A 13,977-nucleotide genomic window follows, 5' to 3' on the forward strand; every position below is an offset into this window, starting at 1 on the left:
TTCCCTGCAACCTGTTTCCTGGTTATGGCAACCAGCAATTTATTTTTCTTTATTGTAACTGCTTATCTTTAGCTCTCAAATACATAGTCTGTCTACCCTTAATTTGACTTTGAGATAATGCAGTGCTGAACCCCTGAAATCACATCATTGTCCAAAGCAACAAACTAAGCATAACCTCCTAATAAAGAAAATTAACTTTACCTGGGAAAGCTGACCCTTAGTAGCACAATATTCTTGAGTGAAATACATGTAAGGTCTTGAATTCTGATAGGGAAGCCTTAATGTACTAAACAATTTTTTATTGTAATTTTCCACAGTTTCATTCATGTTAGGTACCTTTTCCCTACACTGTTTCATTTGTGGGGTCACCACAGAATTCCTAATCCCGTCTTGCTTAATGGGTTTCTCTGGCTTCTATTTAGTGATGCAATTAACTGGATCTGTCTTTACTGTGTAATATGGTACAGAGCAGAAGTCTTATTTTGGTATTTACATAGTACCATAAATGGTGCTGTACAACAAATTGTATTCAAGCATTTTTTGCCCCAAAGTGTTTCCTTTTTTATTTGTATTTATGAATTGCTTTCTATTCATATATCTATTTATATACTTTCCATTACACAGGCCAACCAAAAAATAAAATTTCTTGGTGCCTCAGGTTTTTGACCTGTTCCTGGGGTTATTTGAGGCGCTGATTCAGAAAATTGCATTGGATAGACCACATCAACTCTAGTTTTCTTAGATATGGTTATGGGGGATAGTAGATATATCAAAAAACACTACCCACAAAATATAATAGAAATCTATCAATAACAGCTTTACATATGATAGGATAGCTCAGAGATATGGAGGGACATCAAGGAGGGAAAACCCTCCAACCACCTCACCACCCAATCATTGCTTAATCCTTCATACTTTTAAGCTGATTTTTAAAAAAAATTTCAAAAAATATTTATGGTGAATATCTCAAACTTATTAAATATGTGCAAAAAGATGACTTAGCTAAAACTTGGTTTCAACGTGGCACATTTTGTTACTCTGCGTCAGGAAACCAACCAGCACTATAATCAACTGTTCTTGCTAAAGGAACAGTAATGAACAGTGTATAGCTTTTCAAAAAATGGAGTCATAAAAACAATGGAAGCCAGATACCAAGGAAGATGGGATGCACACATGATGGCAGACTATTGTTGGAATCTTATGCGGGATTGTCCTGGCAGATCCCACTTTTGGAAGCCTTTCAAAAGGAGCTATTTATGTGTCGAATGAATGACTGGAAAATTTGTATCATAAACTTATGCTTTTGGTTTGAAATAAGTAGATTTTCATGTTATACACTTTTCTTTTTTAATATATTTCCTTCATGCTTAAAAGATATTAATTTAAAAACTACATTAAAATATCTTGATTTTTTAATGGGCAAGCAGAGTGAAGAGTGGTATATAGCACATGTTCTGTCTGTCAAAAACTAGAGCTGATAAGAGGAAAAAACTGATGCTGTTTTTGGATCAGCAGGTCAAATATACCCAGAAACAGGTCTAACATTTGAGGCACCAAAATGAGCGTTGGCCAGGGTTATATTTCAAAATGGCAGTGTATTTCACAGTGTTTATTAAGACTTTATATACTAGCTTGGTTAAAAAAGAATATTTTATAAGTACTATCTCAACAATTCAAATGCTAATCATTAAAAAAAATTCTGAAAAAGCCATTCTTTATCCAGTTTTCAATATCATAAATTTTGTTCTAAAATCTATGTGCAATGAATTCCACAAAAGTAATCCATAATAAATGCCAACCTTCTTGAACAGGAAGGGTTTTTTTTAATTTCTGGAGGAAATGTTCTTACCTGAAATCATTGAGCCTCTATAGTTCATAAATTCCTATGTTATTGATAAAGATATTTGGTAGCCAGTTTGCAAATATTTAAAAACTAGCAAAATCTTAAAAGCAATTTATAATATTAGTAGCCAAATAAGGTAAATATATATATATATATATATATATATATATATATATATATATATATATGTATGTATATATATATTGCCTTACTAAGCTCATATTTCCCAAGCTTTAAGCTTAAGGAATTCTAAGGATTCATGAATTAATCACAGAAATGGGTTACATGTTCAAGATGGGCCATATTTGTATTTATCTGTCATTTTGTATGTTTGTGTTTCTGGTTCTGATTAAACATGCTTGGTTCTGTAAATGAATTCATATCTCTTCTGTGTGGGAGCTTAATTCAAAAAGGGGTATGTGATTGTAAAGCATTTAAAGTATGATATGATAAAGAATGAGTAAAAGATCTGAAGTAAATTATAATACTTTCCTCTTTTCTCACACATTTAAAATAAAAACAAATAGTGGTCAAATGCTTTGGGACTTAAACAGGGTGGATTTGATTTTAAATTTTGATTTAAATCACTAATCAGACTTAATTTAAATTATGCTTGTGACTAGAGAATGACACGGAGAAAAAATTTGTCCCTGTCCCCGCAAACTATCTGATCCCATCCACACAAACCTTGAATAGTTTTATACTGAACTTATTTTCTTAAAGTATAAAAAGAAACAATATTCTGTACAATTATCATTTTATAAATCAAAGTTCTGGCTGCTGAACTAGAGAAAGATGTTCAGCTGGCAGGGCTTTGTTTATAAATTTTTATCAACACAATTAATATATTACTTTATGCTAAAGCAAAAAACAAAAGAAAATAAATTTTTTTTTCTGCTTTTGTTGTTTGGTTCTCCTTTCCTCATCTTCTCCTCTTTCAATTCCTTCCATCCACTGTCTGCCTTCTCTCTACCTCTTCCATTTGCTCTGTTACTGTGCCTCTCCCACCCACCTCCTCATTGGTCTGGAATCCATCTTCCTCCCTCCTCTCCCCCCATAGTCTGGCATCTCTGTCTTCTTCCCTTCAGCGTCTTCTCCCCATTCTCTGTTCCCCATTCCCCTTCAGCATCTTCTCCCCACAGTTTAATAATCTTTTTCCATATTTTCTCCAAACCCACATCCCAAATAAAATAAATTTTTAAATCCTTACTCTATTGCAGGGGTAGGGAACTTCGGTCCTCGAGAGCCGTATTCCAGTCGGGTTTTCAGGATTTCCCCAATGAATATGCATGAGATCTATTTGCATGCACTGCTTTCAATGCATATTCATTGGGGAAATCCTGAAAATCCGACTGGCATACAGGTCTCGAGGACTGGAGTTCCCTACCCCTGCTCTATTGTATCTATTGTTCCCTGCTTTTATTTGTGCCTGCAATGTTTGTTGTACTCTAGTTGACTACTGTGTTGTGGTATCTGTGGAAGCAGTGGCAAACCTTCCCATACTTTGGTAGTGTCTTTAGCAGTAATCCCAATACCCAAGGACATTCTCTGTTTTACTCTGTGATGGCTTGTGGTCAGAAAGGCAGAAATAAATGTTCCCTGACTGAATGGGCCATTCCTTCACTGCCTAGACTATAGAATGGCACGGGGAAAAAATTTGTCCCCGTCATCGCGACCACCAACCCTGTCCCCGCTACCACTGTCCCCACCCTATCACTGTCCCTGCACCAGCCATACAAGCCTCAGTACTGCATTATTTAGCTTATTCCTTCCTTATAAATCAAAGTTCTGGCTGCTGAACTAAAGAAAGAGATGTTCAGCTGGCAAGGCTTTGTTTATAAATTTTTATCAACACAACTAATATACTGCTTTATCCTAAAGCAAAAAGAAAAGAAATATAATTTTTTTTCTACCTTTGTCTGGTTTCTGCTTTCCCCATTTTTTCCTCATTCATTTCCTTCTATCCATTGTCTGCCTTCTTTGTCTCTTTCATATGCTCTGTTACTGTGCCTCTCCCTTCCATCTTTTCCTCCACCCTCCCCCCCCCCCCCAATTGATCTGGCACCCATCTTCTTCTCTCTGCTCCCCCCATAGTCCAGAATCTCTCTCTTCCCCATTTCCCTTCAGCATCTGTTCCTCTCCACCCCACCTTCCCTCCCTCTCTCTCTCCTCCCCACCTTCCCTTCCTCTCTCTCCTCCCCAGTTCCCTTCAGCATCTTCTCCCCACTCTTTCTTCCCCAGTTTCCTTCATCGTCTGTTCCTCTCCATCCTAACTTCCCCAGTTTCCTTCAGCGTTTGTTCCTTCCCACCCCACCTTCCCTAGTACCTTTCAACGTCTGTTCCTCTCCATCCCACCTTTCCTCACTTTTTCCCTTCCTGCCCCTTACCTTCGTGGCGGGCAATTTCTAAATTTCCCTTCTACGAGCAGCCAGAGCGTTGAAGTTGCGTGTGGCTGCAGGAAAGGTCGTCTCTGATGCAACTTCCGGTTCTGTCAGAGATGACCTTTACGGCAGCTACATGCGATTTCAACACTCCGGCTGCTCATAATAATAATAACTTTATTCTTTTATACCGCCATAACCAAAAGTTCTAGGCGGTTTACACTAAAAAGAGCTGGACAATCAGCAAAATACAATAATTCAGTAAAAAATACAAATATTTAATAAAACTCTCATTAAGTAATAACCTTTAGAAATCGCCACCACGAAGGTAAGGGGCAGAGAGGGAGAAAGGGAGATGCTTGGACGGGGCGGCGGTGGCGATCGGGCGGCGGCAATCAGTGAGGAGGGAGGGAGTGCGATCGGTGACCGTGCACGTTCCCTCCCTTAACTGCGGAGAAAAGGCCATTCACCGCTCTATGGGGCAGTGAATGGCCTTGTCCCCGTAGCTGCGGTGAACACTGTTTTTCCCCCACCATTTCGGCAGGTTACCCGCAGTCGCCTGCGGCTTACTGCGGGTAACAGCCACCCTGTCATTCTCTACTCTAGACCTCCATTTGCCTAAGCATATGACTAACAAATCCATCCATTGTCAATTGCACTAAAACAAGTATGCCAGGATCTTAAGGGATAAATCCAGGTTTTCTTTATCCTTTGGTAAAAGAGACTGTAGAAAGGTCAGTAGGGAAATGAAGTTCCATTGCAACAGAGAAGAAAAATAACATAACAAGGCTTTATTTATATACCACAAAATGCCTTTCAGTTCGATGCAGTTACAGAAATGTAAGTACAATAGAGAGAAGAAAAATGTAACAGTAAAATAGTAGAACCATTTATATAAAGTAGTAGGCACATTGAATTTATCTTAGTGTTCCAAACTGGGATCACAATTTGAGCAAAAGTGCCTAAAATTTAACGGTTAGAACTGTATTTGAAAGAAAGATAAATAAAATTCCAAAAGGTTAGAAAAGTAAATTATCTAAGGAGGAAAGGTATGATAAATTAACAGGTAAAATAATTAAGCAAGGATTCAACATAAATCAGCAAAAATTAATAAACTCAAAATAAATCAAAATGAAATAAGATTGTCAATAATAAAGAAAAATAAAAGCTTAGTTCAGTCCATGTTGTCCTTATTCGACCGCAGACAGCAGCTGAACTATCTGATCTTGAATGGTCAGCTGCTCCCAACAGGCCGATTCATCAGGATCTCTGGAAGAGTGTTGCTATGGCTGAAGGGCCTCCACTGCCCCCGTCTCTGGCTCATCCTTGGGCTAGACCTCATCTCCAAGCAGTGCTACCATCCCGATCCCTGCTGAACCACACCAGCAAAGACAGAGAGCACCAGAGCCGATGTTGGAGCTCGATAATATGGCTGACAATTGTGCCACAGTACAAGGCAGGCAGGGTCCCAAAAAGCCAACAACTGCACAACAGATTGGACCATCTTCCCACAGATCTATACAATAGCTGCAGGTCCCCCAAACGAGCAGCTGTTTCCAGGCAGACTGGCCGCACCCTCCTTGACATGATGATGGGAGACGCCAAGTGCCACATCCTCCATCGACTCGCATCCCTAAAGTCCTCTATGATGCGCCACTCTTACATTGGTAAGCCACATAAAAGGAACATGAAAATCCCCTTCACAACTCTCCATCGCAACAGCACCACCAAACACCAGCAAATAAAATAAGAAAGATTACCCCGCTGCAAAAGGTAGATAGGATGCTCACTGCCGTTGAAACCATTGGGCCATACAACCAACGGACAGACACAGTGAAATATGATTTAAAAAAATTAAATTTCTGTTAAGGTCAATAAACACAGAACAAGTCAGAAACAAAAGGAAAAGTTAAAAGATAAATACTAATTAAAAATAAGAACATAAGATAAGAATAGCCTTACTGGGTCAGACCAATGGTCCATCAAGCCCAGTAGCCTGTTCTCACGGTGGCCAATCCAGGTCATTAGTACCTGGCAAAAACCCAAGGAGTAGCAATATTCCATGCTACCAGTGGGCAAGCAGTGGCTTCCCCCATGTCTTTCTCAATAACAGACTATGGACTTTTCCTCCAGGAACTTGTCCAAACTTTTCTTAAAACCAGCTATTCTATCCGCTCTTACCGTATCCTCTGGCAACACGTTCCAGAGCTTAACTATTCTCTGAGTGAAAAATTTTGGTTTTAAAAGTATTTCCCTGTAACTTTGAGTGTCCCCTAGTCTTTGTAATTTTTGACGGAGTGAAAAATCGATCCACTTGTACCCATTCTACTCCACTCAAGATTTTGTAGACTTCAATAATATCTCCCCTCAGCCGTCTCTTTTCTAAGCTGAAGAGCCCTAACCGTTTGTCTTTCCTCATATATGAGGAGTTTGGTCGCTCTTCTTTGAACCTTTTCTAGCGCCACTATTTCTTGAGATAAGGAGACCAGAATTGAACGCAATACTCCAGATGAGGTCACAGCTTGGAGCGATACAGGGGCATTATAACATTTTTAATCTTGTTAACCATCCCTTTTTTAATAATTCCTAGCATCCTGTTTGCTTTTTTGGCCACCGCCACACATTGGGTGGAAGGTTTCAATGCATTATCTACAATGATACCCAGATCCTTTTCTTGGGCGCTAATCTCCAAGGTGGACCCTACCATCCGGTAATTGTGAATCAGGTTATTGTTCCCAAAGTGTATCACTTTTCATTTATAAATAAATTAAAAATAAAAGAAACAAGGGAAGGAGGTGCCACTACCTATGACCTATCCCGGCGTCATCTTGAAAAAAAAACTATGCCAGCCAGCTACCCACACATTCCTGTTAACCAATCTCTGCGACCTTCCATACATTTTAACCATAGACTAACTAGGAGCATGCTTCAAGAAAAATGGTTGTGTCAGTTCTAGTTGGAATAGGAGAATTTACTGTCATGTGAAGAAATTAGGACACCTCATGAAATATTCAATTCTTTCTTAAGAAATGTTCACATATCGATGTAAAATATTTTTTTATTTATCTCTGGAAAAGATTGTGATGTAATTGCAGGTAAACAACAAAAGTGTTCCTTGATTTATTTATAAACGAAAGATGTCCACAAAAATGTGTATTCTAACTGAGGAATAAATTGGGACACCCTAATAGCTAGTGTTACCCCCTTTGGCTGAAATAACTGCAGTGAGATGCTTCTTTTAGCTTTATACCAGTCTCTGACGTCGGTCTGAGGAAGTTTGGCCCACTCCTCAATGCAGAATTCTTTCAGCTGTGAGATGTTTGAGAGGGTTCTTGCATGTACATCTCATTTCAAATCACCCCACAGCATCTCAATGGGATTAAGATCAAGGCTTTGACTTGGCCACTCCAGGACTCTCCATTTCTTAGTTTCAGCCAGTTCTTGGTGTTGGTATGTTTCAGGTCATTATCATGTTGCAGGGTCCAGTTCTGCATCAGTTTTAATTTTCTTACAGATGGCCTCGCATGTTCCTCAAGCACCCTCTGATACACAGTAGAATTTATGGTGGATTTTGATGGTGAACTAGCCAGGTCCTGCTGCAGCAAAGCATCCTCAAACCATGACATTTCCATCTCCATGCTTCACAGTTGATATGAGGTTCTTTTCCTGGAATGCTGTATTTGGTTATACGCCAAACATGTCCTCTTTTCTGGTGTCCAAATAAGACTCATCTGTCCACTGAACATTATTCCATAAGTCCTGGTGTTTGTCTGTTTTCTCTGGCAAACTTCAGTCTGGCCTTGATGTTTCTCTTAGAGAGCAAAAGTTTCCTCCTTGCACACATCCCAAGTTAAATTTGTGCAATCTCTTTTTAATTGTAGAGGCATGCAATTTCACATCAACAGTAGCAACAGCTTGCTGTAGGTCCCGTGATGTCATTTTAGGGTTTTTTGGAGACTTCTTTTAGCATCTTGTGGTCTGCTCTGGAGGTCAACTTGCTTGGATGGCCAGACCTGGGCATGTTGGCAGTTATTTGGAAAGTCTTCCACTGCTGCGGTGATAATGAACACTATGGTGAGATAAAAAGAGCTGTCTGAGGCCTTCAGAAAGAAGATTGGATCATATTATAAGTCTGGTAAGGGATTTAAAAAGATCTCAAAAGAATTTGACATCAGCCATTCCACAGTCTGGGAAATAGTGTACAAGTGGAAGACTTGGAATGGCTGATGTCAAATTCTTTTGAGATCTTTTTAAATCCCTTACCAGACTTATAAGCTGATCCAATCTTCTTTCTGAAGATCTCAGACAGCTCTTATCTCACCATAGTGTTCACTCTCACTGCAGCAGTCATGAGTACACCAAACTAAATGTCTGAGTAATGATGTTTTAATCATGTGCACCTGATGATACATCTGTGTGTGATTTGAGCCACTTTAAGTGGGAGGATTTGTGGAAGTATCCTAATTTATTCCTCAGAATATACATTTTTATGGATATCTTTTGTTTCATGAGTAAATCAAGAAACATTTTTGTTCTTTACCTGAAATTACGTCACTTTCTTTTCCAGAGATAAATAAAAAAAAGATGTAACATCGATACTTGAACATTTCTTAAGAAAGAACTGAATATTTCATGGGGTGTCCTAATTTTTTCACATGACTGTAAAAATAAAATGAAATTAGATATATTCTCATCTCTCTTTCTCCAGTTATGAGTATTTATTGTTTGAAAGAGACCTGGGAGTGATGGTAGACACAACATTGAAAGCATCGGCGCAGTGCGCCACAGCCTCAAGGAAAGCGAACAAAATGTTGGGTATCATTAAGAAAGGTATCACGACCAGGACGAAGGAAGTCATCCTGCCACTGTATTGTGCAATGGTGCACCCGCACCTGGAGTACTGTGTCCAGTACTGGTCGCCGTACCTCAAGAAGGACATGGCGGTACTTGAGAGAGTCCAGAGAAGAGCAACTAAGCTAATAAAGGGTATGGGGGACCTCTCATATACTGACAGACTGAAAAAGCTAGGGCTTTTCTCCCTGGAAAAGCGGCGACTTAGAGGAAACATGATAGAAACCTTTAAAATCATGAAGGGCATAGAAAAAGTGGACAGGGACAGATTTTTCAAATTATGGGGAACCACAAGTACAAGGAGGCACTCAGAGAAATTGAAAGGGGAAAGGTTTAGAACAAACGCCAGGAAGTTCTTTTTCACCCAGAGGGTGGTGGATACATGGAATGCGCTACCGGAGGATGTGATAAGCAGAAGCACGCTACAGGGCTTCAAAGAAGGTCTGGACAGGTACCTGGAGGACAAAGGGATTGAGGGGTACAGATAGGAGTAGAGGTAGGTTATAGGGCTAGGATTAGAGGTAATTTATAAATTTAGTCAGAAACCACTGTTCAGGCAATAGGCCTGATGGGCCGCCGCGGGAGCGGACCGCTGGGCAAGATGGACCTCTGGTCTGCCTCAGCAGAGGCAACTTCTTATGTTCTTATGACATAGTAGCTTTAATTCTTTCATCGTCTATCCCCTATAAAGCTCTTAACTATCCAGAGTGCCTTTTTTCTTCCCATCTTCAGAGGCATAGTTTTCTTTGTTGCTGTAGAGAGGCATTTATAACCTTTAATCCTCCTGCCCCCACCTGTACCTTGACTCAGGAGAATCCCAAATAATATACCTTCCACTCAAAACACATAACTATTTCTAGCAGTATCGTCCAGTATAAACATTTAAGTAAGTGTAGGGCCCTGTATTTAAGCTTAAAATTCCTTCTGTATATACTTCGCTTATTTGGGGATAACTGCTTGCCAATTTCAGTGGCATGTAACTGGTTAGTGCCACTGAAAATGACTGGATACTGCGTAAAGCAAAACTAGCTATTTTGGGGGTATTTCAGGGACAAAGTCAGCAATTACCTGGTTGGTGTTGATATTCAGCACTTAACCAGCCAAAGTCACCACATATATAAGAATGCATAAACCTCAGTCCTATCTTTATGCAGTGCTACATTTGCCAGTTAAGTGCTGAATATCGTACTTAACTAACTATAGTATAGCCAACAAAGGAAACCCAGAAATTCCATGCCAAAGCCTGAACGTGGACTGGCATCGAATTTCTGAGCTTAATGCTTGTGGCTGTCAACAGAATGCTGAGCTCTGCTAGCCGATATTGATCCCTTAGTAGTTAGAGAAGAAGACAATAAACAAGGGAAGCCAATATTAAAATCCTGGTTCTCCCAAGTACATTTTATGACCTTGGGAAAGTCATTTTACCAACTATTACCTCAGGTACAACTTAGATTGTGAACCTATTCAGACAAGGAAATAACTTGTTTTCCTGAACGTAACTCAGCTCAAGCTCAGATTTGGAAAAAGCAAGTAATCTTTATCCCCCCCAAAAAATGTTCCTCTTACAAATATTTTGCCTTTCGAACCCTAATCAACACTAATCCGTTTAATGATGCAACTAGGTTTTATTTACAGTACTTTATTTTACTTTAAAGCAGCTTATACCTTCTCTAGTTAAGACTGTCCAAGGTGGAAAGCAATGAAATTTCATCCATAATAAACATGACAGATAACACATTTAAAAATAAAAACAAATGTCTGTTTTGCAGTGATGTAATAATCACATGTCCAGTGAATTTGACTTTCTGTTGTTGACAGCTATTTCTGTCCTGATTATAGGGAAAGATACCATGCAGGCAGTTTCAGAAGTCATTTAGTTCTGCGTTTAACTGTCCAGTCATCATCTGTCTTCGAATGAGGTTCCATATTAACTGCCTTCTGTTCCCCTGCAGGTCGTTGTGCTCCTATGAAAAGCATTTCCAGCAGTTTAAAGGAAACTATGAACCCGCATGACATTGTCCAGGATGCCATCCACAACTTTTCTCCAGCTTACCAGCAGTACACCCAGCAGTCCACACTAGAGCATGGTACACCTTGGCGCAACGGCCATATCATCTCTCGTACACACAGTTGCTCCAGCACCCGTGATAATGAGAAGACTCTGTTGCTGAGTTCAGATGATGAATTCTAAACAGGGAAGTGAAAAGGAGATAGCAGATTTGAGAGTGCAATTCTAACATTTATTCTGTTTAATTTTTATTTATTGAAAACAACAGACTCGTTAGTATCAGTGTCATAATGCTTCCTCTGGTAGCATTCAACAGCATCCCTTCTTTGTTCATTTCAAATTCCTTTTGTGGACGAGGAAAGATTTTTCCCTTGTAGTGCTGTTTGTACTAAATGAACTTTATTTTTCTTTTTTCTTCCTAAATATATTTAATTGAACAGGCACCAACTTGTTTAAAGTGAAGACAAGTGGATTTTATCCTCACAAGAAAGCATAAATATATCAGAGAGGTCCTGTTATTGATTGCCACGTGGCCAGATGTGTGAAATGTGATTTGATACAAATTTTAAATGACAAGTTGAGCATTTTAAGAATGACATGGCCAAATGTTTTTTAAGTAAATGAACTTTATCATTTTTAAGTAGGTGCTCTTTTATCTTCCTCTTAGTTGCTGTTAGTTTTTGTTTGGTTTGTCCTCCTATGATTCTTCAGAGAATTATCTGTGCTTATTTTCCAGCTTCCATCGATTCTTTGAAGGATACTTTGCTATTTTCTTATTCTCCAATCAATGAGTAGTGTTTACAAAGAGCTGCCTTTTACTCTGCACACTGCAGTTTGTCCACAGAGCTCAGTCATGGTGCAATTCTCCCCTTTCCTACTTTAACCTCCCACTGGTAGGAGACATAAAAGCAGTTCTACATGCTGGTTCTACCTCTACTGTTTTCATGGCATAGTTAGCAGCTTCAGTACATCTTCCTCCTTCCTCACACCACTTCCCCAAACATTTATATTCTCATTTTCCCTAGCATTCACTCCTCAAGTTAATCTCTTTCTGCATTGATGTTGTCCTCACCCTCTATCTCCCTGTTGGCAGACAGCCACTTACTGTGGTGTCTGTCTGCTCTAGTCCCTTAATTCTTGTACCTTGGCAAAAGGCAACACATTAGGGGGAGGGAATGACAGGTGGGATGAGCCAGAATAGGATGCGTGAAGCAGAGGTCTCTGCTAAGGGAGATAGGAAGCATTGCTAATAGAATTGGTTAAGTAGTTCTGTGTGCCCATGCTATGACATGGAAGATCAGGGCTCATACCCCAACTCTGAAAGTGGGGTAAACCCATCTCTTTTCAAGCAGCTGCAGGAAAGGGTAAAACTGGTGAAAACAAATCAGAACAGAAAAGAGTAACTATACTCCTCAGTCTGTCCTCTTCCCTCTTATTTCATGCAGCTGATCCTGGAGGAAAAGGTGCTAATACTAGGTAACCAGGAGTACTAACAGAAAAAAAAAATCTCTTCATAGTAGATAGGCACTTCTAGAAAGAAGCTACTTTCTGGGAAAGTAGGATATTCAGTAGACACTGCTTTAAGAAGTCATTTTCACTCTCTATACAGAATTGTACAAAATGAAAGTTCTTTATATAATATGTAATATCCGTTAGCCATAGGTGGTGCTGTTAGGTATAGAGTCATCATCTGTTTAGAACAAAATTTTGCCCCCATGATTCTTATCTGATGGTACAACCCTATCCATGGCAAAGTTAACAACATAGAGGCTAATGTAGGCATTTAGGAGCAGATATTTTTTCTTTCTATCATCAGAGCTATTCTTATATTGAAAGAATGTGCATTAACTATTCTAAAAGATCATTACCACCATATATTCTTCATAAGAGAGAAGCAGAAATAAGTTTTTAAATATTTTACCTGGATATTCTAATCACCAGCCAGCAAAATTGCATGTTTGTTTTACTTGTCAAGGGCATACTACATACTATCATGTTCACTTTATCTTAGGTCACCGATGTAGAATTATGGATTTGGTAGGTTTTAATATAGGGATTTTAAATGAAAACAAATACCTCTTTTTGTAGAGCTTTATTCTTGGTTCTATATTTTGTTTAACTCTTGTTCATTTCACCTTACCACGTCTTCCTCTGAATATCATTTGATCATTAAAGTTTTAGAGGAAGGTGGAAACTTGTGTGCTTAAATAATAGCATTTGCTTTTTTTTACTTACACACCATTAATATTGCCAAATTTAAAGGCATTGTGTAAGCATTAATAATTCACATAAATAAATACCTCTGGCAGTTAATATTTAGATAAGAATCTTTTTATGTTTCTTCCATTGATCTGTTTTATTTTTGAGTTTTGTTAAACATGGTTTAATTTTATATTGGAAATGAATGCACTTTGGATGGCCTTTTAAGGAATGGAAGAATAGCCTAATAGTCAAGGAGCTAGGTTGAGAACACAGGAAGTCAGGTGTTGAATGATTATATTTAACCCTGGGGAAACTCATTTCATCCTCCATTGGCTTGATACAAACTTAAGGCTAGATTTAGCAAAAGGTGCTATTGTGTTAACCACAAACTAGCACACAGCAAATGTTATTTACCACAGGTCCCTTTTGATGCAGTGGGACCTATTTTGCATTAGTGGTGCTTACATGGTAGCACACCTTAGTAAATGTAGTCCTTAAATTGTAGGCTATGGTAGGCAGAGATCTATCAATTGTATTTGAATTTGTAAATTGCCTTGAGCTCAGATTTGGAAAGGCAAGTAACTCCAAAATACAAGGACTAGGAAAATTGTTTTTAAGTTTAAATAAATATAAAAAGCTTAGAAGGCACTATTGTACTTGGTAAGCACTAAGCAGAGTACATCCCACATGGA

General features: G+C 38.9%; 1 protein-coding gene across 2 annotated transcripts in view; it reads left to right on the forward strand.

The window, feature by feature from the left end:
- The window catches only part of TMEM184B (transmembrane protein 184B), a 143,917-nt gene extending 132,199 nt beyond the window's left edge, over nt 1-11,718 (forward strand). For both annotated transcript variants that reach the window (XM_033929518.1, XM_033929519.1), the window contains one exon: nt 11,028-11,718. In XM_033929518.1, the coding sequence (XP_033785409.1) occupies nt 11,028-11,266 (239 nt within the window). In that variant the 3' untranslated portion in view covers nt 11,267-11,718. The remainder of the gene's footprint in view (nt 1-11,027) is intronic.
- Nucleotides 11,719-13,977: the final 2,259 nt, after the last annotated feature.

The sequence above is a fragment of the Geotrypetes seraphini genome, chromosome 2, assembly GCF_902459505.1.
Source record: "Geotrypetes seraphini chromosome 2, aGeoSer1.1, whole genome shotgun sequence".
NCBI lineage: Eukaryota > Metazoa > Chordata > Amphibia > Gymnophiona > Dermophiidae > Geotrypetes > Geotrypetes seraphini.